Source organism: Poecilia formosa, unplaced genomic scaffold (assembly GCF_000485575.1).
Source record: "Poecilia formosa unplaced genomic scaffold, Poecilia_formosa-5.1.2 Scaffold389, whole genome shotgun sequence".
NCBI classification, from domain to species: Eukaryota; Metazoa; Chordata; class Actinopteri; order Cyprinodontiformes; family Poeciliidae; genus Poecilia; species Poecilia formosa.
In genome coordinates this window covers 434318-460516 of record NW_006800328.1, presented here as the reverse complement: position 1 = coordinate 460516, position 26199 = coordinate 434318, and the positions used below count along the sequence as shown (strand labels likewise).

General features: G+C 38.3%; 1 protein-coding gene across 1 annotated transcript in view; it reads left to right on the top strand.

Moving 5' to 3' along the window:
* The window catches only part of LOC103154513 (protein LAP2), a 68714-nt gene that overhangs the window by 29931 nt on the left and 12584 nt on the right, over positions 1-26199 (top strand). Inside the window, exons 3-16 of the mRNA XM_016662743.1 lie at positions 6859-7053; positions 7273-7390; positions 10065-10143; positions 10291-10380; positions 12475-12531; positions 15685-15748; positions 15927-16001; positions 16568-16712; positions 17924-17996; positions 19783-19912; positions 20008-20123; positions 20300-20369; positions 23745-23838; positions 25008-25156. Of these exons, the coding sequence (XP_016518229.1) occupies positions 6868-7053; positions 7273-7390; positions 10065-10143; positions 10291-10380; positions 12475-12531; positions 15685-15748; positions 15927-16001; positions 16568-16712; positions 17924-17996; positions 19783-19912; positions 20008-20123; positions 20300-20369; positions 23745-23838; positions 25008-25156 (1446 nt within the window). The 5' untranslated portion in view covers positions 6859-6867. The remainder of the gene's footprint in view (positions 1-6858; positions 7054-7272; positions 7391-10064; positions 10144-10290; positions 10381-12474; positions 12532-15684; positions 15749-15926; positions 16002-16567; positions 16713-17923; positions 17997-19782; positions 19913-20007; positions 20124-20299; positions 20370-23744; positions 23839-25007; positions 25157-26199) is intronic.

Sequence of the window (26199 nt, the reverse complement as noted above, 5' to 3'; positions counted from 1 at the left end):
CAGGAGAGCGGTACCTCATTTTACTGAGTTGGAGTAGTAATGATATACTAACAATAGAGTTAGTATATTCATTCATTATTGAGTGAAGAATAAAGTTTGTTGTAAAGCATCCAGTTCAAAAGGTCAGTCAAAGCTGCGTTTCAGAATGAGATAAAAAGCTCGCTGGCTCTCTACCTATATCAAGGAAGTGTTTTTTTCTTCTTCTTCTTTCCTCTTCCGTCTCAGGCAGCTCTAACCCTGTTAGCTCCTGTGAGCTGCCATGTCCCTCCCCCCCCTCCTCTCCCTGCTGTGCATTGTTTGGATTGCCGTAATCTCTGATGTAAATTTGCAGCTGCGGCTAAGCAATCCTGTAACAGGCCGCTGCAATCTGGATGAAAAGCTGTTCTCGTAAAGCAGGAGCTAGCTCGTACTAATCACATTCTGCCATATCAACCAGAGGGGTTCCTATAAATAACACAAGCTGTTCGCCGCCGTCAAAAGCTGTGTTTGTTTCCGCTTAACCCCCCGACGCACGCGGTGACACTCTTGTAACTTCCCCGCCTCAGTCGGCTTTGATCGGCGATTCGGATTGGTAAAAATCTCCAGATAAAATGCAGATTTTATCCCAACGTATTTAATTGACCTGTGATCATAAGAATGCATGCATCAACTTTTTCTCTTAAATAATTAGTTATTTGTAGAGCTTTTTTTTATTTACCAGTGTAGCACAGAGTATTGCATAGGAAAAGTTTTGCTAAATGTGTTGGTCAGAAAAAACACTTGGAAAGACTGCAGTGGAAACACAGGAAGTAGAAAAATGAATAAAATTATAAAACGCAAACCAAATAAATATGGAGCAAATAATTGTGACAATGATTAAGGCAACAATAATATTGATGATGTTGAAACAAGTGAATTAGTAATAACTAACAAATAGATTGGAAAGCATCAAGTTGTAAAGAATTATAAATAAGTAATAGTTTATACTTAAAGGGGCAGTATTATGTAGAATCAACTTTTGTTAGCTTAACATCATGTTATAATGTTGCTCCCTCATCAAAAACACGCCTTGATTCTTTCATGCATGTTTGAAAAATCCTTTACTCTCCCATGGCAACCATTCAGTTGTGCAAAACGCCTGCATGGTGCTTGCTCCACCCTCGAGGCGCAACTCCTTATGTAGTTTCCAAGCTTTCACCTCACAGAGCAGCCCTTCGCCTCAGCTCCCCTAGACTAGCCAGCAGCAACTAGCAAACACCTGGTGGAACTGAGCATCTGCTGAGTTCATTATGAGCTTCTTAGTGCAACGTTGGCAAAAATGTTGTTAAACTGTTAATGGAGGAGCAATGTTGTGATGGCTTCCTGAAGCTGGAGTTTGAGGAAGAGAAGGAAGGCATCAGATTACAAAGTCAAATTTCTTTTAAGGCATATTTGATTTACTTAGTATTTTTATAACAGCTGAAGGTAACGTAGTTACTTAATTGTGCTGTGAAATGGTACAAGTTCAACTAAACCGAGACTGAATCAACAAATTGTTAGTTTGCATAAAAACTTTCAGCTGCCTACACGTTTTTATGAAAACTGTTTCCAAAGCTAAGGACATGTACAGTGGACCCCAGCCTATTTGTTAAGTTTTTTGCAAGTTCCCATATTTGTGGATTTTTTTTTCACCTACTATTTCTAAAATATTTGAAAGGGAATGAAGCTTGGGAAGCTGAAATACTTATCCACAATGCTCCTCGACACGCTGTTTGCTGGCCTTTGCAAAACAGCCAAACCAGGAGCAATAAGTTCTAAAAAAAAATAAATAAATAAAAAAAAAAAGTTAGTAAGTCCTCAATTATATTAATATTCTCTTTACCACTGATGGCAAATAATTGTTACAGTGATTAATTAAGGCAACAGTAATATTGATAATGTTGAAACAAATTGATATTATTCCTTATCTTTGGATGAAAAAGACCAAAAATGTTCTGCAGACGTGCAAAGACAGTTTCCAGTGTGTCTTCATGCATTTTAGGATTTGTATGGTGTTTGAGTTATTAAACTGGGCATTTCTAAGCAGTTTTAGAGGGGGCTCAAGTATTCAGACTCTGTCTAGTGAGTTCTTGTGGTCTAGAGACCCTAGCGAATATCCCAGTCCGCTGTAGTCGCTTACAAAACTAATAAAAGGACCTTAATATCTTGTCTGTTTGCCTAGTTACCTCTCAATAACGGTTTTCATACACAGTAAGTTCAACTCTGCAAGTGTTGTTTAAGGCTTTAGCCTATTCTGCCCTAGATTATAGTCTCTATAGCAACAGCCGTGACCCAGGAGGCACTTGAGTTACACGGAGACGGGGTTGTAAGAGGAAAGTGGTTTCCTGGCTGTGAGTGAGAGAGTAAATGGTATTCTGTGACTGCTCTGCCCTCTGGACGCTTTTATTCTCTGCTGCACAGAGGAAGCCACAAAGTTCACTGCCAGGCTGCAGAGTCACATGGCCGCAGTTCTCGCATTCCCACGCATTTTTTTAATTTTTCAATAAATGCGGCCACTGTTTGTGAAAGTTCACACTGTGATTCTTAAATTTTTCTCCTTTTTTTTGTACCAGTTTCTCTGCTATCGGGCATTTACCAGCACGATGATGATTTTTTTATTTTTTTATTTTTTTATTTTTTTTTTGCTTAAAGAAGTAGGCTAAGAAGGAATATCTCTGCTGAGAGCTTAACATGGCTGGAGTCTGTGTAGCATGTCTTGAATTTTCTTACCAAAGGAAGTGAAGGCTCCTGATGGCGCTTGACGAGCATTCGGTGATCATTCCAGAAACATCTAGGTCAGTGGATAAGCTTATCTGTGCTGCAGGATGCACCGCTTTCATTAGTGTGCCGCCTTCCAGATTACTTTTAGGGCTGCTTTAGGGAGCCCAACCAAAACTGACTGTCCACGTCTCTGTTAATTTAATTTTCAAAAGCTATGCTACAACAGAGAGGTAAAAAAAAGTTCACAAATATGAACATATCCATAAAGAAAGTGGAGCATATACATAAGGCAGCCTGTATTGAAGTAATACTCAAGTTTCCCTGGTGACTCTGTTCATTAATTTTTTCAAAACTAAGAAATCTGGCCGTCGTTTGATCATTTTTTGTAAACGCACCTCAAGTTGGACAGATATGTTCTCCACATGTGGATGTGATGTGTCGTCAGCTTCCCTGCAGGTCATTTTCTTGTTTCTGAAGTGTTTTCTTGATGTGCTTAATTGGTGTACTTGCATTTTATTTCTGCATGAAAGCTTCAATAGGAAGTTCTGAGAAACTTGACCTGAAAATGTTTGTAGAAAAGCTGTGGCATTAAGCAGTTCTGTGGCTCAACTATGAATTTAAGTTAAGAAGGAAATTATACAAATGTCTGGCAAGAACCATATTCATGTTATAACAGGTTATGATGCAAAAAATAACAAGTGATGGATCCCAGCACATCAGATTGTGCTTGCATAACTCCACCTGGTGTAACATCACAGACAAATTAGCCTGAGGCGTTGATCATTCATTTATCAACAGTGCTTTTATTTTTTGGAAGCTTTACTGTGATTGAAAACATGCAACTATAAGAAATGGGGATAACGTGCCTAAAAACTGAGTTTGCTCAATATCTTGCAAATAAATCATCATCATCACAATATCAGTGTGTGTAAAATTAATACAGCAAAGGACTAGTTGGAGTGCAGTAATGGTTAGCCAACATAATCCAAGCGTCATGACCCATCCCTCTTCATGCTAATGTCATGTTTAATAAATTGTAGTCTCACACCGGACATAAATAACATTACCCAAAATGCTAACGGTCACAGATCTGAAAGAGAAGAGAGAAGAAAATCAACATGTATGGCAACTGATGCATATCATTGCAATATTTACCACTTTTATCACCACCGCAAGATTTTCTAATGTCTGCATTCCTAGTAGACAACTGCAATGTGTCTGGAGAACAGTGGCAAAGAAAGAGCAAAGTAAACACACAACTCAGCCTGTCGCAATAATACATTTTACTGGACATTAAATCGTCCCAGAAATTATTGCAATAGACGATAGTATTGTTGTTTGGTGGCCACATGGCGTGCTAAAAAGTAAAACATAATTTAATGAAGCCTCGAGGCATTTTAATAATCGTCAGAGCACTCCACACTGGAACTGGAAGACATTCTGAATATCCAAAGTAAAACGCAACAACCAAAACGATAAATAAAACAGAAATAATAAAAATGAAACGCAATCAAAATCATAAATGAAATGGCCGAAATCTTTGTAAGCAAAATTACCCTTCAAAAAATATCAGAACGGAAATTATATAACTCCTTTTAACGTTATACTCAATCAATTGCAGCAGGCTTAAACAACACACAAGCTAAGTACTAGCGAGGCGAAGTACCGATGTTGCATCTTTGGTGGCATCCATAAAAGTTTCCTAATTGCAGCACAACAACCCTGCGCCTCATAATCACGCCTTGTTTGCTTTTTAACACTTTCTCCGCCGTTGGAAACCATTAAATCTGAATGAATTCCTGCGCAGGTTCTAACAGGTTCTGCTCATCTGTTCTTATCAACATTTCTAGACCTGTTCTGCTTTCCTTGCAGCTCTTTCAGCTCCACCCACTCCTCCTGACAGCTACGGTTTCTTTTTATTTTTCCCCTCCGCCATTGCTCTCTGTAGCGTACCTAACCACAGTCCACAACTGCCATCTCGCGCCACTCCTTCCTCTCTATACGACGTGCACCGTCTCTACATACGCTCACTTCTCTTTGCTCTGGATGAATGGAGCCAAGCACTCTGAGTAATCTGGTCCATCACCAGAGGGGTTGACGGAGTATTTATATACGAGCTGTCTACTTTTATGGCACAGATTGTGTGGGAGGCAGACGGCCGCCTGGTTGTGCATATCTCCGGTGGTGGGGGGACAAGTTCATGCACACTTTGGAGATGGAGGAATCGCTGACTGTTGCTCTTTTTCAGATAAGTTTTAGGGAGATTTCGAAGGCTGCTTCTGGAAAATTTCCTCATTATGTAACCAGAAAGAAACCAGTTGGATTTCCTTCAACATGACAAACGCCAGGAGAGGCAATTAATCATGTTCCCTAAAACTCACCTTTTGGCATATCTGCACATACCAGCTGAATGCAACGTTTTGCATTTCATCGGAAACAAAAGGTTTAATTTAGATTCTTTTGATAATTCTTTTTTTGTTTCCAATTTAAACGCAACCTGGCCTTTATTCAGAGGAAGACCATCGCCATGTTCCGGCTCGGCGGGACTGTGAAGATTCACGGTGAATGAAGTGCGCTGAGATTATGTGTTGTGGCAGCACTCAGATTAAGATGAGGGGGAGGAAAAGTCACATTCTGTGCAAGCTCCAGTGAACAAAGCCTCTGTTGACCAGCGCGCATTCCATGTTGGGCACTGTACTTGGTGAAAACCGTGGCGTTGACCCCAGATTCGAGCAATAACAATATACGCTAACATTTCTCTACAACGTCCCTTTTGTCTGACTTTTCATTGAGCGACTTGAGGCGTCTTTGTTTTATTCATACTGCAGTAAGAAAAGTGTTTTCAGCGAGCAGCAGCTACATAATAGCGAACGCTTTACATACGTTTTATGAGCTACAACCTGAACGTTGGAAAATATGCAGTCATAGACAGTAAAGAAAAAAAACAGATCTTAAAACAACAATATTATCATGTATGTCAATAATTATTGGGATAACTTATCCTGCAAAATTTATCTTGACAGGCCTATTTATCAATTAATCGCTTGATAAATTAAAGCAAGCTTGCTTGATTTATTGTTTTTCTCTTTCTACTAACAACTGGATGATAAGCCTTCAGTCTGGCCCTTCATAACTAGACTTTATAATTCATCTTATTGTTGTTTTTATTTTATTTATTTTGGGTATTTTAAATGTTTAAATGTTTTTACAATTTAAAGTTTATTGACCCTTTAATAACAATGTGTTCTTGCATTTTTATGCCATTACCATTATATTATTGTTGTCTCTAAGCAACAATATTATCGTTTATCGCAATAACGTCTGGAACAATTTATCGTCCATCAAAATTTGTTATCCTGACAGGCGTATTGTCACCACATGGTCGACTAGTGGAATGAGGCCTTTTCTCCACAAGATAAAGAGAACTAAAAGTAACTCTCTTTATCATAGAACTATAATAAAGACACATTTTGTATACAAAGTTACAAAATGTGTCTATTTAAATACATTTTATAACTTTCCACAAAACGTCTTTAAGTAGATATGCATAGTTTGTCCTCTTTGCTTGTGTAAATAAGGTAATTTGACACTTTCAGTGTTCATTAAAAAAAAAAGAAATCTCAGTGTTTGTTTATTTATTTTTTTACTCTTTTGCACATTGACGGTGTTGCCAGCTCCTCTGCTGTGGGAAGTCCGGTTTTCCACAGCAACGTTAACTCTGGGCAGGATAAGAAGAAACGAGTCGCAGGAAACGTTCCAGGAAATGCATGTTTACCATAAATCAGCCAGTCATGCTCTGAGGCGACCAAAGAGTAAATATAGAAAAAGGTCCCAGAGCTATACCTAACAGTACACAAACAGCTTAATGCTGCCCAGAAGTGATCCGCCGCATTCACTTCTGTTTTATATTTATATGTTACAAGTATCGTAGCATCAAATGTTTGAATTAAAGCCTTAAGAAAAGTAATCCACCATTTTCTTTACAGTGTTGAAGCTTTACGTTGAACTTTTGTCATCAAGATAAAAGATGAAATCCTACACAGCTACGTTTTGAAACTACATATTCTCTCACTACACACACGGACACAAAATTACCCCCGAATTACCGCAACAATTAATTGTAATTCTCTCCCCCTCCAGCCCGTGACGATGTCCAAGCGGAGCTTCTTTGTTCGGCTGGTGCCGTGCCGGTGCTTGCGGGGTGAGGAGGAAGTGGTGACATCTCTGGACTACTCCCACTGCAGCCTGGAGACGGTTCCTAAGGAGATCTTCAGCTTCGAGAAGACGCTACAGGAGCTCTACCTCGATGCCAACCAGATTGAGGAACTGCCTAAAGTACGACATTTTTGAACGTTTCTGAAAAGCTGGTTCACAACACAAGATAGAGTTTGCGCTGTTGATAAACCTGCAAGTTTTTAATGGGATATGATGGAAGCAGTGATAACGTTAGAACATTTAAGTCATCAATCTTTCCTCTCGACGTTTAAATTAAACATCTTTAACGTGATGTTAGAAATGTTCTTAACTTGCTCTTCTTCTTCTCTCCTCCTCCAGCAACTGTTTAACTGCCAGTTACTCAACCTGCTGAGCATGCCAGATAATGACGTAACGGTGTTGCCCGCAGCGATCGCAAATCTGGTTAACCTCAGGGAGCTTGATGTCAGCAAAAACAGTAAGCAAAAAGAAAAAAGATTGTATTCTCCATCTACCTTTGCTTTCTTCTTAAAAATTGAGCAGACGTAAGAACTGCTTTTGAAGCACAGGTGAAACAGACCGCACACAGCTCAGGTCTCAGATTAGCTAAAACTGACCATCAGCAGCCCGGGGTTGCTAAAACGGGCATTTATCTTTTCTTTGAAAAAAATCCTCTCCTAATTGCTGCTTTTTTTGGATCACACCCTGGAGACTCTGAGGGAAAAAGGGCACAACAAGTTTTGTTCAATAAATGGCATTACAGTGCGATGTCTCGAAACAAAGATGGCTGAACAAGTCCACACTTGCTGTCTTGTTTCTCAATGATGCTGGGATGAAACAACTGTCATTCCTTTGTTATAAGGGTTCGTACTGAGATTTCTATTCTGAATGTTCGGCTTATTTTTTAAAGGGGACAATATTAAATAAAATCAACTTTTTTGAGCTTTATGTCATGCTATGATGTTGTTCTCTCATCAGAAACATTCCTGGAGTGTCGTTTTGATTTTTTTTATCCATCCATTAATTTCCCATGGCAACTATGCAGCTGTCCTGTGAGGGACCGAACACCACATTCAAGGACAAAACTCCTCCTGTGAGCTTCCACAGAACTCCCTTCACTCATGACTCTCATACTCAACTCCTTCAGACTAGCCAGCAGCAATTAGCAAACACTTGGTGGAACTCTCTCAGTGAAACGTTGGCAAAAATGTTTTTAAAGGGTTAATTCAGGAACCATGTTGTGCTGACTTCCTGAAAACGGAGTTTCAGAAAGAACAGTAGTTTTTAAAGAGACAGAGGCCCAATTTCAAGGCGTTAAATCAACAAGCAAAATTTCATCTAAGTCATATTTGATACATATCACATTTTTATAAAACTGAAGGTAACAGAGGTACCTGATCGTGCTATAAGATGATTCTGTATGACTGGAGATCACATAATGCTACCCATTGAAGCAGTTTGATAAAGTTGTGAAACTGGCAGTGTTGGAGATTTGCCTATTTTGTCACGGTAAAAACTTCCTACTTTTATGCAACTTGATATTATGTGACAGAGCAACACAAAGTACTGTGTTATTGTGGCGGAGCAAAAATGATACTGGGCCTTAACAGATTAGAAAAATTTGTGTGTTCTTTCCCAGCCAGCCACTCTAAGTTGGTGCTCGTGTTTTAGAAGTGCATCTCTGCTAGCTTTGCACATCTGGACCTTTTTGCTCGTCCTTTGGAAAATCACTCAATTCACATTGGATGAAAAGTGATTCTAAACAAAAACAAGATTTGCGTCAATTGGATTTAGGTCATACATCGGATCACCCATGTTTAGGATTATTGTCCTGCAGGAAGGTAAAATTCTGGTCTAGTGTTTGGAAAATTGGCCAGAAAGTTCCTTCCTGCCCTCCTCTGACGAGCTTCAGTCCCGTGCCCCTTATTATGGTTTGTGTCGAATAACAAACATGGCTTCCTTTTAGCGGTAGCTTTCCTCTTGTCACTCTTCCATAGAGGTGTGTGTTTAGTGTGACTAATAGCTGTTGTGTCAAGAGATTCTCCCACCTGAACAGCAGCACATTTTATTTGAGCATCAGAGTTGAGTGTAGCTGAAAAGGAGAGCCGTTCAAACTTCTAAGGTTTTTTATTCATTAAATAAAGTAAAAACTGAATTATTTTCATTTTTATTACCAAATGTATGCCTTATTTTCACATAGCTGAGTTTAATGCAGTCTTAATCGGTGTCAAATCATAGTCTGTGATAGAAGAAAAAGTCACATTTTCCGTCATACATATGCGCAAATGGTTTAAAACATTTTTTGTAAATATTTCAAAATTAGGTCCACAAAATCAGTGATTTTGATTGCAAAAAAAAAAATCTCATAACCAATCATAAAATCCTATAGGGGCTGATTCATGTGAAAACATGTTCAACATTTCATTTTCAGAAATATTTATTGAATGCAGACAGCAATTTATTAATATTTTAATGGGTTTTATCAATACGTTCTGACACAGACAGCCTTTAAGAGCATTCATGATCTTCACGACCCAAAATGAAAATGAGTTTGACACCCTTTTATATAAACAACCTTATCAAACGGTCTTGCTGTAACTGCGTCAGTCCTTAAATATTTAACTTAAAATAAATGAGTGCAGAGGCAGCCGAGAACAAACACGGTTTTGGATCTTACCGCCTGTTTTTCTTTTTTTTTCTTCTTCTTTTTTTCATGAACCAGAGCTGCTTGAGTCATGTTTACATTAAAAACAGCTTCTCCTTGAACACAAACACTTCAGCCTAAGTGTTGTAGACACAAAAGAAAGTAGAGGAAATAAACCCAGGGACTTGATCACGTTCTCTTTCTTGTAGTTTAAACATTGTTTTGGTGAGAACTTACAGACTGATATTCAGTGGCGTTTTTTGTTTTTTCCCCCTTCTTTTATGTTCCAGCTCTCCTTCTCGCTTTGGTTAAGAAAAAATGTTTAAGATGTAACTTTTTTTAATCGTCTGTGTCTATAAAGTGCTCGTAAAATGAAACGATGCAAACACTACTGTGAAATGACTTTTTTTTTTATGGGGCGTGGAAACACATTTTTGCAGTTTTAAGTGACTGATATTTATTTATTTATTTATTTATTTATTTATTTATTTTTATCATTTCCTTCAAGGTATCCAAGAGTTCCCAGAAAACATCAAGAACTGCAAAGTCCTTACTGTTGTAGAAGCCAGTGTGAACCCTATTTCCAAGTGAGTGCACATTCCCATCATTTAATGCAACCTCCAAGTGCCTTACATTTTACTAGGATGTCCAACTTCCAGGTATTCTGATTCTGACGAACCTTCTGAGAGGCTTTTTGTGCTTTAATGCACTCTGCTGCTGTGTTTTTTTACCAGGCTCCCAGAGGGTTTCACTCAGCTCATCAGTCTGACGCAGCTCTATGTGAATGATGCCTTCCTTGAGTTTTTACCAGCCTCGTTTGGCAGGTCGGTTTGCTTTCCAGTCTGTATTGCAGAGAAATTTGTAAACACAAGAAACTTAAGTAAAAACTGTCTTTTGTTTCTGTTGGCTTTTATTTTAAATCCATCTCCTGTGTAAAGTAAAAAATTATTCTTTTACCAACATTTTGAATAAAATTTTCTGCAAATTTCTTAAAATTATCAGTCAAATTTTATATGAATAGCACATTTCAGTAACAAGGCATTTCAAAGTGCTTCATATCATAAAACGCAGTCATGCAACATAGGATGAACAATTGAAACACTACATTTAGTCAAGTCAAATTCTTGATTATTTTTCAAGAGCATCACTAAACAATTAGTACAATTTGCATGGATATTTTTGACTATAAATTGCATATGTGCAAAGGAGGATTAGACTTGGATTTATATATAAAAAACAGGGTAAATATAAAGGAAGACTCTACTTTTACAGTGTAAATAATTAGCAGCATCAATAACGGATTTTTCTTTTCGGAGGCAGATTGTTGTTTTTAATTTACATTTTCTGTGATCTTTAACGACTAAACCTGGCTGTCGTCTCAAATATGACCCAGTTCCCCTGGTAACCAATGTCACCAGCTGGTATTGTAGACAAATTGAATAAATTGGGATAGTATTGAAAGACCTGTTTTGTTTTAGGAAACGCATTATATAGATGGATTAAACACAAATGGATGTTGGAGAGACTTTATTTCTGTTATGACAGTTTTCCATGTACAGCTAAAAAAACCCCCATGACATTTCACATTAGAATATCATATCAAACCTCTAAAAAAGCACATTTAATACAGAAATATGGGCTTCATAAAAAGTATGTTTAAAGGCTATTTTCAAAAGACACTTTTAATCTGACAAACGACACTCATCAGGATGTTTTGTCTAATTTCTTGAATATGACTATTTCAATATACTCAAAACATGTCAACGTGACTTTTGGCATACTGAGCTAATTCTCACTGTGTTGTCATTTTATTGACCTCTTTTGATCTTCCCTCCTTCTAAAAATGATCTCATAAATAGTCATCCTCTAAAATAGATAAATGTTACTCCTCAGTTTCTGAGCCAAGTTCTCCTTTCTTGACTAAATTTGGTCACTTCTTGCATAAGAATAAACAAGATTGCAGTAACTGAGCACATCAAGAACAGTCCACAAGCTAACGGATTAATCTATATTTAATTCATTACAAATTTAACTAAACTTTACTTCTACCATGAAAGTTATGACTTTAAAACATGTAATTGTTGGGCTTTTTTTTGTTTGTGGTGGATATGGGCTTCTTCTTGTTTTTGTTTTTTTTGTTTGTTTTTTAGTTTTACAATATTTTATTTTATTTTTATTAAATAACTGCATTTCTAGTCAGACTTTGGAGCATTTTATTGAACTTTGAACTTGTCTGGTGAGTCAGGAGCCTAGCAGTGACTGGTTGACCCGTCACTGCTTTGGTCTTTTTGACAAAAATGTATCTCAATCCCTCCTTGAGGTGGAAAATGAAACAGATTTGAGTCGTCTTCTTACGGTCACAACTTGCACACTAAAGAGTGTTGGTGTTTCTCCAACTGGGACTGCTTATATGTGTATCATATTCACAGATCAGAAAATACATAAAGTTTTCTATCAATTAGTGACTGAGGCTTCCAGTATGTCTCACTGAGGTTCTATGAATTATTTCTGAAGTATTTTGAAAGAAAAAGGGATCATTTTAAAATTCATCTGGCAAAACTTTAAATAAGCTATTAAAAATCCAAAATGCTTATTTGAAATAATATGGTTGCTTTGATTAAAACAACCACTTAGAGAAATGTACTTGCATGATACAATCTACTGTGAAAGCTGGGTGTTATGTAAAAGCGTCATCCTTACATCACGGCGAGGTCGAATGAGGTGTTTTGTAATTACATGACACTTACCAGCTCTGTGCATCACATCCTGAGATGTACTTTTATTGTTTTGTGTTGCTTTTTATTTACCTTTTCCAATCGCATCTCGACTTTAATGAGACACAGACAGCTGCACCCTAAGCTCAAAGGTTGTAACGTTTTTGGAGAAAAATTTGACTCCGACTCTCTTTCTGGTTGCAGGCTGACGAAGCTGCAGATCCTGGAGTTGAGGGAGAACCAGTTAAAGATGCTGCCAAAGTAGGTGGTTTGTCATCCAAAGCATTTTCCTGTAAAGTTATCCATCTGCCATATATAATGCTGGTCTTTATCACTGCCTCTTGGTCCTCTAATACATCTCTGTTTTGTACTTCATCCAGCCTCCTTTTTTTTTTTTTTATTTCCACACCTCTGCCTGTATTGAATTCCACTGTGTTACATAAAGCCCCCCCACCCCCAGCTCCCTCATTTGGCCACTTGCTGTGACAGGTTTTATAATCCCCAGCTAACTCACAGGGGTGAGGATTATTTCACCATTTTCACAGGGGGTGGTAGGTGGTGGTGATGGAGGAGGGGACTGAATGTCCCACAAATATTAGCGAAGGCTCCCATTGCTTTTCACCAAAGTTAGGTTCTTTTTTTCCTTCCTTTTCTCACTCGCTCTCTCTTTCATGCTTCACTTACCGCATCATTTCATGCCCTTCCCATTTCCTCTGCAAAATTGTGCTTCCCTACTTTCCTTTAAGTTCTTCCTTCCTCTGGCAGAGTTTCCTTTTGTTCTCATGCTCACTGTTGTCAGTGACTGACGGGCCGGGCCGGTGCTTGCGGTGTGGCTCATCAGCGGACCGTCTTTTTTTTTTTTCTCTCTTTCTTTTTTTTTGCTGTGTTTATGTGACACAGGACAGACCTGTTAGGAGCTGGAGGCCCGACAAAAGAAAAGGACTAATGATCGGGAAGGTTGCCAGAGCAACACGCAAGCACGTCGCAGATGTAAACACACGTGCGCGCGCACAAAGGGCAGAAGTCTTTCTCAGGGTTTCCATACAAAATGTTCGGCATCGTTTCCACTCCTTCGTTACATTATTGAACTGAACATTATTGAACTATTAAACAGGACTCAACACACATTTGGGTCACGAGGAGGTTGAGATTTATTTCCACCAGTGACTCCGCTTTCTAGTTGAGCTAGCACAGTTTGTTCTTACCCCCATTTCAACCTGCAAAGGCAGCTCAGGTTCTTGCCAGCTTCGATGCAGTAATATGGGAAAGCTTGCAAATACTTGCTTTCTTTGTCATGAGTAACGATTTTACGCTGAACCTCGTTGCTTAGAGGTTTTAAATTATATTTATAATTGGTGCAGTGAGTCTGATAGCGTTGCTTTATGGGAAGCACATGAAAGGAAAACAGAAATTCCACAGCGGTGGCCTCCAGCGCTCCATCCTGCACTGAGTATGAGTGAAGGTCAAGGTAACGCTGCTCATTCCCTCAACTGGAGGCCTTATCAGATGTGTTCCCAAACAGTATTTATGTTTTTTATTGGCTTAGTTATTAATGTAGAAATATGTTCCTCTAATTGTTTTCAAAAATTATGAAGCTGAATGATCATAAACAAATCTACTGGGCACTTCCATCTTCCAGAAAACTTTATATAGTGTCCCATGTCCACTTAAGTTTGCTTCAGATCCTTGTTTAGATCAGTTAAGTTAGTAAATATATCGTCATCAAACCAAATTTTGAGTTAAACTGAGCTAACCTAACTGAAGTTGGATATTAATTCACTCATAGAGCGATGGGGCATTCTTTTTAAGTAAAATGTCCAAACATATTGGATGCAAAACAACCAGAGGAGCACCAATTGCAAGTTTTTGGCCAATCACCAATCTTTAAAAAACCTGATTCGATTTTCTTTTTTTCTTGTTTTTTGTCTAAGAAGTTGCTAAATATAGTGACTTTATGGTTGCCCAATTTGACAGTGCTGGATTTTCAGACCTTTTCCGAGGTATATAAGATCGGTGGATAAGATTAGTTTGCTATGCAGGAATCCCAAAATTAAGGAAATAGAGGCTGTTTTATAGTTCAACTGATCAATTGGTGCACCCCTGAAATAACCCACATTAAAATGCACAAAATGGCAAATGGACACAGTCGACCAGTCGCCAAGTTTAAAAATATTGGACTTTATTTCTAGCTGCGTTTCCATTACTAATTTGCTCTAAACTGCATCAGTAATTGTCAAGAAAGTGTTTTCATTGCTGTTTGGCGATATAAACCAATTTCAATATGGTAAAAAAAACCCTGCTCATCCTAATGCCAAAACATTTAATCGAAAAACAGTTTGTTTTTTTAATTGGTGTGTTTCCATTGAGTAAATGTACTTTTAAGATCTCAAACTGTTCAATTATATGGTCAGTGGAAACACAGCTACTGAAAATGCAAAGTGACAATAATGCATTTCTCTCTGTTTTGGTGTTTTAAACACTGTAATTAACATGTTTGTACAGAGATTGTATAATACAGTGTGTGAAAGATTTAATGAGATGCATTTTGGGACATTTTAAATACAAGTCGGCCATATTAGATTGATACTAGAGATCTGGGTTGGTGAGACATCTCCAACTTTCCACTTGATATTGCAGCTTTTCCGATCTCTTTGCTAATTTTTCGTTCTTTAATCAAAACTTAATAATTTCAAGCCCCTAATTTCAGCTTATAATAACAAAAAACATTGATCATGCAAAAAACAAGTCAGTGAAGGTATCTGCACTAAGTGATGTGGTTATTCAGATTGCTCTTTTTTTCCTATAACCTGCCCTCTGTGATGTGTATTTGGATACGTCATCAATTTTAAAGACTCAAGACTTTTTTTCCCTTTTATTCTAGAAAGAATACAAACCTTTTCACTTTGTTTTTGCAGTCATCAGTCGGTCAAATAATGTCAAAACAACAAGCAACTGAATATTGCTTGTTGTTTTTATCTGTCTGCTTACAGTGTAGCTGCTAATGAGAGCCGGTGACCTGAATGTGTGAAGCAGATTGTGGAGCCTGTCTCAGGGCGAGCATACGTCACATTTTCCTTCATTTAAAATGCAATTCTGTCACAACTAAGCTCCAAAAGCTAAATATATTTCCACATATCGTTCATTAGTCAGTGGCTGGAGAATACCCAAAAATGTACAAAAAAACAAAACAAAAAAAACTATTTTCTCTCTTATTTTCCTTCTTCCTTGGCTTGCTTTTCCTAGCATATGTTCCGCATCGCTTGCAGTCACAGCTTTTGCTTTTGACTTCGCTTTTTGATTTAGGACCAACACATGGATTCGCAGTCATTATTGCGCGTCGCATAAATCCCGTATGGCATTCTAGACATTTCTGTGGCTCGGTTTTTGAATGTGCATCATCTCGTGTGTCGATAGGAGCATGCAGAAGCTCACACAGCTGGAGAGGCTGGACCTGGGGAGTAATGAGTTCACTGAAGTGGTAAGTAGCTGTCAGTCTGTCGCTGCCCAAAGCGCTCCACCTCTCCGGAGGTGACAGCGTCTCCCCGCTTCCTTAATTAACTTGCTTATTTCTTTTTTTCCACTAATATTTTATAGTACAGTTGTAAAATGTTGCGTATTTTTCCAACAAAACTTTAAAAGTGTTTTCTGATCTGTAGCCTGAGGTGTTGGAGAACCTGAATGGACTCAAGGAGCTGTGGATCGATGGGAACAAACTGACTTTTCTTCCTGGGGTAAAAACAAACAAACAAAAAACAAATTTGAGTAGTGTTTTCAGCAGATTTCACCGAAGCTGTCCGTCAAATTTACATTTTTCCTTCTTTAAGTAGAGCTTTTCTTTTCTGCTTGAGTGTGTCTTAAGAAAGTGGCCTGGAAATCTGCAGCTTTTCCTTTTTTTTTTCTTTTTCTTTTTTTAGATGTTAATGATTCATCCCGATGTATGGATATTCAGAATTAATTTCATGAGATCCTTATTTTTCATCCAAATGCCCCTGCTTTGCTGCAAAGTGGGTCAGAGCATTAGTTCTGCTGGCAGCATTTCAGCAGCATCAGCTGTAATCACAGACTGGCCTTTTATTAGCAATGAAGTCCGTCAAGCATATAAAACGAAAGGGTTGGCTGCAAATCATGTGAAATATGTGTTTTTTTTGTTGTTGTTTTTTGCTTTCAAAATATGAAACTTCAGACTAGCGAATGTATTCCACAGCTAAGACGATGCTTCTCTTAACACCCTCTCCCATCTATGATTTATTGATTGATTTATTTATCTTTTTCCACACGCCGCCTCCCGTCCATTCAGATGCTGGGGATGCTGAAACAGCTGGTTTATCTGGATGTGTCAAAGAACAACTTGGAAATGGTGGATGAAAAACTCTCCGGCTGTGAGAACCTGCAGGACCTCCTGCTCTCAAACAATGCCCTCACACAGCTTCCCGACTCAATCGGTGAGGATCACAGTTCGCTTGCACCTCGTTCGATAAAAGTCTGTTACGAAATGTCTCGCTTTCGGTGGCTGAATTCCTATCTCGGGTGTTTTCTAAGATTTCCTGTGTGGCTGAAGTGAATTTACTGTAAATACCAGCAGCTTTCTCAAAACACTTTCTTTCTTTTCAATTGTATCCATAAGATTTTTTTTTATATTTGAAATATATATACTTTGAAATATACTTGTTAACCTGTGTAAAAGCTAGTTTACCACAAAAGTCACCATATCAGCACGGTTTCTTCTGAAAACCTTAAAAAACAAGGATTGTGTTTTTTTTTTTGTTTTGTTTTAATCTAGTTAAGTATGGAAAAGATTTGAATTTCCAGAATTGATTCATTTACACACAGCTTGGGATGGATGGATAGATGCACATAATTGTGTGTTTACAAAAATATTGCATCAAAAAATAAAAGTAGGTAATGATAACAAATGTAATTCACCAATTTGGTGATTTGGTTTGGTGTTATATTGGGAAGATGAGGTATATTTTTTATTTATTTATTTTTTAAAACTCGGACACAGTTGGAAAGTTGCTGGTTCAGTTCTAGCTTCCTGTTCTGCTATCTGTTGATGTGCATCAGGGCAAAGCACTAAACAATAAGTCGCCTACCAGTCTGTATATGAGTGTGATTGGGTGATGTAGCTCTAAGATAAAGTGCCCCATAACTAGAAAGACGCTATATACCAATTTACTGACCACTGTTATGCTGAATGTGATATTTCAAGTTAGCAAGAATTCAGTGATATTTACGATGACAGTGGAGGGGCAAAACTTGAAAAAGAACAGAGGAAGGTTACTATTAAGTGGGACAGTCATAGAGCTGGCTTACTTATTTTAAGGATGGATAATTTATGTAACAGTTCAAAATATAGAGCAGCAGGCATATCTCCAAGTTAAAGATTTGAAAGAATTGTATCAGGAAAAAAAACCCCGTCAAAATCTTGTCAAATCGGTTACATTGATTGTCTGAGTTGCTTCCTACTGCTGTCGGTGTCAGAGCTGAGTACTTCTAAGCTTTATACAGTATTGATGTCAGTATTAGCGAATCTAATTAACTGCTCTAATGGAGCCTCCTCTTTGTGGTTTAACAGCAAGTGATAATCAATAACTATCCTGGATTGTTGTCTTCCTCTTCCTGATTCTGTCTCTTCTCTTTTTCCTGTCTTAAGGCTCTTTCAAGAAACTGACGACGCTGAAGGTGGACGAAAACCAGCTGATGTATTTGCCGGACACCATCGGGGGGTGAGTGTTGAGGCAGTAGCTTTGAAATAATCGGCAGAATAAAACCAGCGAGATCAGTGGATTATTGTGCTATTTCCATCATCCGGTCACTGATCAGATAAACTCCGGGGGTTAAATCGGATATTCCCACAGAACATTATGATTGTGCTTCTTTTGAAGCACAATCATAATGCTTCAAAAGAAACTCCTGTAATGGTTTTTACTTTGTGGACTAAATCACATTAGCTGAGTATTGTTGTTTTGAATGCAAGATTGATCTGAGAAGGAGCTTGCGGTGAATTGTCAGACTAAAACAGTTTTAACTTTTCAGAAATTGATCTCATGCACAGCAGACAGGTACATGTTACCGCTGCCAAATACATTGTGACTTGATCTACTGCAAAGATTGAGTACAAAGATTAAAATCTATTTGATCTTTTTTTAATACCATTTCAATCTCACATCCATCAAATACCTACATCTACGTTAAACAACAAATACATTTGCAGCTGCAAAATAATATTTTCCCCCTTTTTATTGTTTCCAAACACTGACAATTATCCCATATGTCAGAATGCATTTCCTTGTGTGCTTTGACAGATTATGTGACAAAGCCTATGATTTAGCTTAATCCCCTGGAAGGATTTTAGCCTCTGCAAGCTCTTTTTCTATTTTTTATTTTTTATCTTTTGTTTGATGAACTCCCTTTGCTCTGTGATTTTGGTCAGAGCTGTGTCAGCCTGGTCATTTATGTTCAAATTAAGCTCTTGTGTCAAAACCGATTTCTTCCATTACTAATTGTTGTTTTCTTCAGTGATTTGGCAATGAATTGAACATTTGTCCATCATATCATGACAATATAACAAATTTTAATATGTAACAAAAAACTCTTCTCAAATGTTATTTATAGAATATATATGAGTCAATGACATGTCTAAAAAAAAACCCAACTAAAACTTGCCTTAAATATAACTGCTTGTGTTTGGAGTGTGTCAGCTTTATGCATCTAGGAATTCATTTTTTCAAAATGGTTCGATTCCGATTTAAGGATGCACCGACTGCAGTTTTCTTGCCATCACCGGTCTTGAAAAAGCCTGACCTGCTGGTTCCGATTTTGCATGACTTTTATCCATTTATTTTTTTTGTCTAAAAAGCATCAATTGGTTTCTCTTTGCCTCTATTCCATAAAGACCCAACTTATAGAGTGCATGACACCTCAGCAGCTTTTCTTGACTTATTGCTTTATACCAGTTTTCATAGTTTTACAAATCTACCGACATGTCGACCCCCATTTCCTTAGTTTTAGGAGATTAGTAATCGGCTGATACTTGCATGTGAAGCTGATCTTATCCATCGACCTCATCTACCTCAGCAAAGGTCTAAAAATCAACCACAGTCGTCTTTTGCTCTCTTGTGAAAGAGGTTTGACTGGCGCACCAGGTCATGTCTGCATGTTTTCACTTAACGATACTCACACTGCTGTTGCCAACTCATTGAGTTTCTTGCTATATTTTGCAACATTTCAGACAAAAAAAAAAAACACTGTGCCAAAATCAGAATAAGCAGATCAGGCTTTGTAAAGAGCCGTAATCTGCGATCGGTGAACCCTTAACTTTTACATTTACAATTTTCACAACTATGTGCAACTTTGTGTTCGCATACAACCCCGAGTACATTAGCTTTATCATGTGGTTGTAACATATCAATGAAAGTTGAAAAAGAAGACTTTTCCAAGGCACTCAACTCAAATTAATGTCTGCATCAATGTAAACACTTTGGTTAAAATCCTCCCGAATCGCACCAACAGACTGACATCTATCGACGAGCTGGACTGCAGCTTCAACGAGATCGAAGCCTTGCCCGCGTCCATCGGCCAGTGCGTCAACATTCGGACTTTTGCTGCCGATCACAACTTCCTCTCCCAGCTTCCCCCTGAGGTGAGCGTGTTCGTCGGTTCGTAAATCACCGTCAGTCCACTCAGCTGGCTGCGCCGGCTCATCGCTCACGGGTTCCCTGTTTGCTCCCCTCGCAGCTGGGCAGCTGGAAGAGCGCGACGGTGCTGTTTCTGCATTCCAACAAGCTGGAGTCTTTGCCCGAGGAGATGGGAGACATGCAGAAGCTCAAAGTCATCAACCTGAGCAACAACAAGTGAGTCTCGACTGAGTTTGTCGACTTACAGGAATTGGTTTGGCTTCTGTTCTTGGCTTCTGGTGATAAATGCAGCAGTTGTATCCTTTTGGCAAATGCAGATATTTTGGCTGAAATAAAATCTGCTTTAATATAGCTTCATGATTTTGTTTTTTGTTTTGTTTTTGTTGCTACAGGTTAAAGAATCTTCCCTACAGTTTCACTAAACTCAATGAAATGACTGCAATGTGGCTGTCTGAGAACCAGGTGAGACGTTTTTCCGGATGATTAATCATGACGAATCGATTATTGAAATAATAGTCAACTAATTTAGTAATCGATTAGTTGTTAACAGTAGTATGCAAACTCAAAAAAAAGACCAATGAAAGAACGACAGGCTGGGCGTATAATTTAGCCAAAACTGTAAAAAAGAAATGGCATTTAAAATAATAATATTAATAATAAAAAACTTTGTTCATAAATAGGCTAAATAGGCTCATGTGACATAGTTTTAGCTGAACCCTGCTCAAATTCTGTAAAGAAAAAAAAATCCTATTAAGCGTTTTTTGCTAACCAATTATTAATCCAGTTATAAACTGCAGACCAACTCTAAACTGTATTAATACGTCGAGCAGAAACAGCCGAGATTTTCACATGGTAGGATTTTTTTTCCCTTTTAGCATCGAATGTTTATTTTGCTAAAAATTATCAAGCATTCACTAAAGGAATATTATTTTAAAAAACAGCAATTTTATTTATTTGTGATTTTTTTAAATGTATTTCTTGAATTGTATAAAATCAGCTGAAGTGGCTAAATGCATAGTCTTTTGCAAAATTGTGGCAATTTTTTTTTTTTTTGTGCAATTAATCGATTAATCGCCAGACCTAAAATAATCGTTAGTGGCTGCTCTAATGAAATCTGAACCATCAGATGGTCCCTGTAACTTGAAGTGAAAGAAATCCACAGTGAACCCAGAAGGTAAAACCAGGAGGCCCAAATGCATTAAACCACTTCCTGGATATTGGATCTAAACATGCAGGTCAGCCACAAGTGACACCCAAAACCCTGTCTTTGGGCTGTAGCAGGATGCTAATGGATGTTAGAAAATGAGATCCTTATCCTGAATGTTTAAGGGAAGCAGGGGGGTGGGAATGGAAGGAGTCTCCACAGAAACCCTGGTATTTGCCGTGTTTATCTGATTGACACCGAAGCAGTTTGTGAGATAAGGCAGCAACAGTCGGCCAGAGGCAAATAAGATAAGGATAGCGGACTTGATAAAGACGCATCTCTACACATTATGCCGTCGCTTGGAAGCCATCACATTTGTAAAAGCTTCATTTACTCATATAAAACAGAGTTTAAGAGCAAAAACTTTACCTTTTGTCCGCGGAGGCATAGCGCTGTTAGAGAGGACTCTGTACTACACAGCTGAATAGGTGTTGGGTTTGTCTGGCGCATAAATATTTACACATTACAGTCTACCTCCCACAAGATCCTTGAATAAATTATTCATGTCAATTCATCTCTGGGGTGGACTATTCTGAGACTCTGTTAAACTACCTTGACAAATCATCATCCCCAGGAGCTTGCAGCCATTTTAAAAATGCCGCAGCAAATGTTTTTGTACAGAATCAGCTGCTAGGATGATATGAAGACACCTACATGTAGAAAAAAAATTGCACCTAAAGCTTAAATCTAAGATGAAAGGAGAAAATCATCACGTGGATACATGTGAGCAGATGCAGGGAGAGAGCTAGCAACCATCTGACACTGAAGTGTCTTAATGCGGCATCTGAGAACTTTTTGACGGGAAAACGCACCCAGAGGTTCTTGGGAAACGTCCTTGTCAAAACACATCAGAGGTGAGGAAACTCAAACTCACCAGCTTCAAAGAAGAGGCAGACTAGTTTAGAGTACAGTCGTCATGGTATTTTAAGCCTAACATGTTTATGGAGTGGCAGCGAAAGTTTTTGAGAAACGTATATTTTAACTTCACTGCAGTCGAGAACTGTTCAATGGGCCACAACAGGCTAGGATACCGAAAACATGGATCAGTTTTTGGCCAATGCTGACGAATTGTAATTTGTATTTGGATCCTGTTTAATAGTTTTACTGTGAATGTTGTTTATTTTTGGAACAGAAAAAAACTTTATGCTCTTCAAATTGGGAACTGAAGGAAAACGGGAAAAAAAAGAAAGCAAACACATTTGAGGCTGATTTCTAATGTCCGGCGTAATTTTCTTTTGTAACGCTTTGATTTATTGACGCATTCAAAATACATTTTTCTAGCCTTCTTGTGGTAAATTGTTCCCAGTCACTATAAAGCTGGATTTTACTCTTCCAACCACCTTTAGCGTTTCATATTAGCATCCAGCTTTCCCACATTTAAATATATGGACGACGCCTCTTTTTCCTAACTGAAAAATCTGGTACAGATCAGGTAAAACTGCAAAAGTACGCACTTACGAAGAAGTTAAAAAACAAACAGAAGGTTTTTGTTGTTGCTGCCTCCAGGAACAGCTTGACGTGATTCAGTAGAAATTGATTTCCTTTTAAAAAGTTTCTTCTGAATTGATCTTTAAATGCATCACTGATACTGAAAATAGGTAAAGTTTGACTCTTCTTCCTTCAGTAAAAACATTCACACTGAAGAGCGTTGTGGTTCAGATGGGATTTTTCAGTTTCTGACCAACCCGGTTACACTAAGAGCAGATCAAGTTGAAGCTAATATGTGTTATCAACCCTCCGCACTGAACTGAGTGTCGGCTTTTAAAACTGTAAAAACTGTAACTTTGGCATTCAGTACCGTTTATGTTGCATTTTTATAACTTGGTACACTGATTGTATTTAGGGTACATGGGGACTTTCGGTGTATGAAATTAGACTGTTTTATTCACTCACCTGCTCATGATGGGAACTAGCTTCAGCTAAATCTGGTGCAAAGCGTCTATTATTAATGTAACAGTACATTTCTTCTTAAACCCTTGAAATTTGATATTTTGAAGAAGTCGGTATGGAAAAAAAAAGAACTAGTACTACTGTAAACTGTAAACTTTTTTTTTTTAAACAATTACGCCAACAGTTTGCCACCTTTGAAAGCTGGCTTGCTGCTAACATATGTCCACAAAGAAAACTGTGGCCAGAGTGGAAAAGGTGAAAAACAATAGTAACTGTCCTAAAATAATTTTTCTAAATTGAAAACTTTTAATCATAATTGTATATAATATGTTTGCTGTATTTATCAACTTTTCAAACAACATAAAAATGGTATCAGGCCAGAATTTAATTTTTTTTTTTTTTTTATTTGTGTTCGTGCTGAGCCCTGCAGTCTGTGCACCCTTACTCGGTACTCACACGATCTTTGATTCTTTTGGTTTAAAAAGGCGTGAAACAAAGTTGGTGCTTTATACCTGGCAGAAAGTAGAATAACATTTAATTTAGTGCTGCTAATTTTGTGTTGTGGCTGCAACTTCTGACAGCGTATCTGCTTTGGCATCACGTCGTCCATCTTTCTCCTGCTGCCAAAGTGAGGAAACCCCACAGCTGTCCTTTTTTTCTTCTTCTTCTTTTTTTTCATTGAGCCTTTGACAAACGGCTGCTGACTCTAGATAGATGACCTTCTTTCTTTCTGTTTCTCACAGTCAAAGCCCCTGATCCCCCTCCAGAAAGAAGAGGATCCAGAGACCCATAAAACCGTGCTGACCAACTACATGTTCCCTCAGCATGCAGAGGACTGTGAGTGCTCCACAACACTCATAAAACCTAATGCAGTCTCGTAAAAAACGTCTTTTCGCTTAGATTAAATTTGCTTAGCCGTTGCATTGCCCGGACTAAAGTTACCATGTTTGTTTTCACAAACCTATGGGTGACCTACAAGGATCCCCGGCTGCATGTTTGATGAGCGTTTGTTACAGGAGGCAGCAGGAGAAACCCGAGTGGCTGTCAGGCTTCCATCTGTTGCTTTGCTTTTGGTTTCTCTTACAGCCTGATAGCATGCAGCTGACCCTGTTGCATCTCAGCTTTTGAGTAATTAGAGGTTCAGGATCTACATGCTTAAGCTCCCGAAATGGTCAGAAGTCAAAAGCTTTCTTCTCCGCTCTTGTTCTCATTTCCCCCCATAGCAGCTGTTTGTCTGTTTTAATTTCTATTTCTTTTTCTGAACGGCTGGAATTGGCGACCACTTCAGCGCCGTAATACAGTTTTACAACTTCTTTTGATAAGGGGGGAAACAAGTACTCACAAAAATAACTCATATTACCCACTGAACCCTCTCATGGGTTAACTACAGTTCTCAGTAAAGTTTTCTCTCAGTGGAGAGAAACCAGATTAGATCACATCAGTGGCTTTTCTACACATGAGCAGGGTAGATAGGCTCGTTGCTAAATTGAGGCCAAATATTATTTTGACACAGAAAAACCACACAAACTGTTTTTTTTCTTTCCAAAGTGTCTAATGCAACTGTGAACTGTCTGTCTGCATGCTCAGAGGTCACATTATGATCGATACGCAGGTGCATAATCTATTCCTAATCATTGGCAGCTGCAGTAAAAAGCTGCTTCCTGCTTTAAGATGAGTTTGCAGGAAAAGCAGAGTCACTGTTTTAACCACTTGTTTACATAACTGTGGCCTTGTTGTCCTACTGTTGCATTTATATGTTAATGTATGGCAGTGGCCACAGCTGAATGTGTTTCATAAACTAAAATAGCCCTGTTTTGTTCAGAACTGCATTTATGTGAAATCTCCAGCTATTACCACGTCCATTCTGCTTTGCTTTGACTTATCAAATGCTGTCACAGTGCCATCTGGTGGTGAAAATCAAGCTTGACCTACCAAGATTGACCTTTTTTTTTTTTTTTTAATTATATGTACAACTAATCAGCATCATGGCTTCTGTTATGCTCAAGTTATCCCTAGCAGCGACTCTGAAAACTTCAATCCGGCTCTCTGGGAGGAGCAGCGCAAGCAGCGAGCTCAGGTGGCCTTCGAGTGCGACGAGGACAAGGATGAGAGAGAAACACCGCCAAGGGTTAGTGAAGCACGTTTGTTTACGTTTGCATGATTCCTAATAAGTTTGGGGGATCATTTAGGAGAACTATTATTAAAATGTTTACTTCCTTTGCAAAAAGAGACGAAGAATTAATCTTGTTTAATAACTTACATTTCTTTATAAAGGCAGCAGTATTATGTAAAATTGACTTTTCTCATCAAAAACATACCTTTACTGCTTTACTGTTAACTTGATTGAGAAATCCTTTAATCTCCCGTGACAACCATTCATGTGCAAAATGTCTAGGTGGACAGAGCGCCACCTTGGAAGACGATTTGATATGAGCATTTTAACATAGTTACTTGATTGTGTTGTAAAATGGCACTATGTGCCTGGAAAACACATAATGCTGCCCTTCAGCTGAACTCTCCTTTAGCTATAGCTTGTATTGCATTTTTTATACTTTAAATATTTTTTGTGGTCTCCTGTAAACATTTATTACTGTAAGGTTTATAGAAAATTTAAATCTGGGAAGATTCCAAAAAAAAAGAAGCTGTGTTTTGAATACTGGAACTTCCCTCCCTCCTGAGGTCCGGGGTTTTTTGGAGGGTTCTTTTTCTGACCGTCTTCATTACTAAAGCAGGAACCAGGACCTAAAACCTTTTAGAGGAGCTGTTTCATGTAAAATGTCAGCCTTGGCGGGGTTAGTAGTAGTTTTAATCACATAGGTTGAGACTTCCTCAACACACAAGGACCCCAGCATGATAATCTTTCTGTTTCACTGTTTTCATAAAAACTTACGTCACATGCAAAGAACAAAGGAGTTGAGCAGGCCACAGAAGTGAATAAAGGAGAAGCAGAAGCGATTTGATTTCTCAGAAGCTGTACTCCGTGCCGCAATTAAAGTTCCCACACAAATAGTGCAACCTTGTTGAAAAGTGTCAAATTGCCTGCCGAAGTGACTGCAGCTGAAATGCTTGTTAGCTTTAATAGTCTGTCATCTGGTGGACTTCCAGGATCAAGACTGGACTCATTCACCAAATATTCCCCAAAAATTTAGACCACCAGCAAAAAGGCTTTCTGAAAAAAAACTGCAAAAACAAAAAATC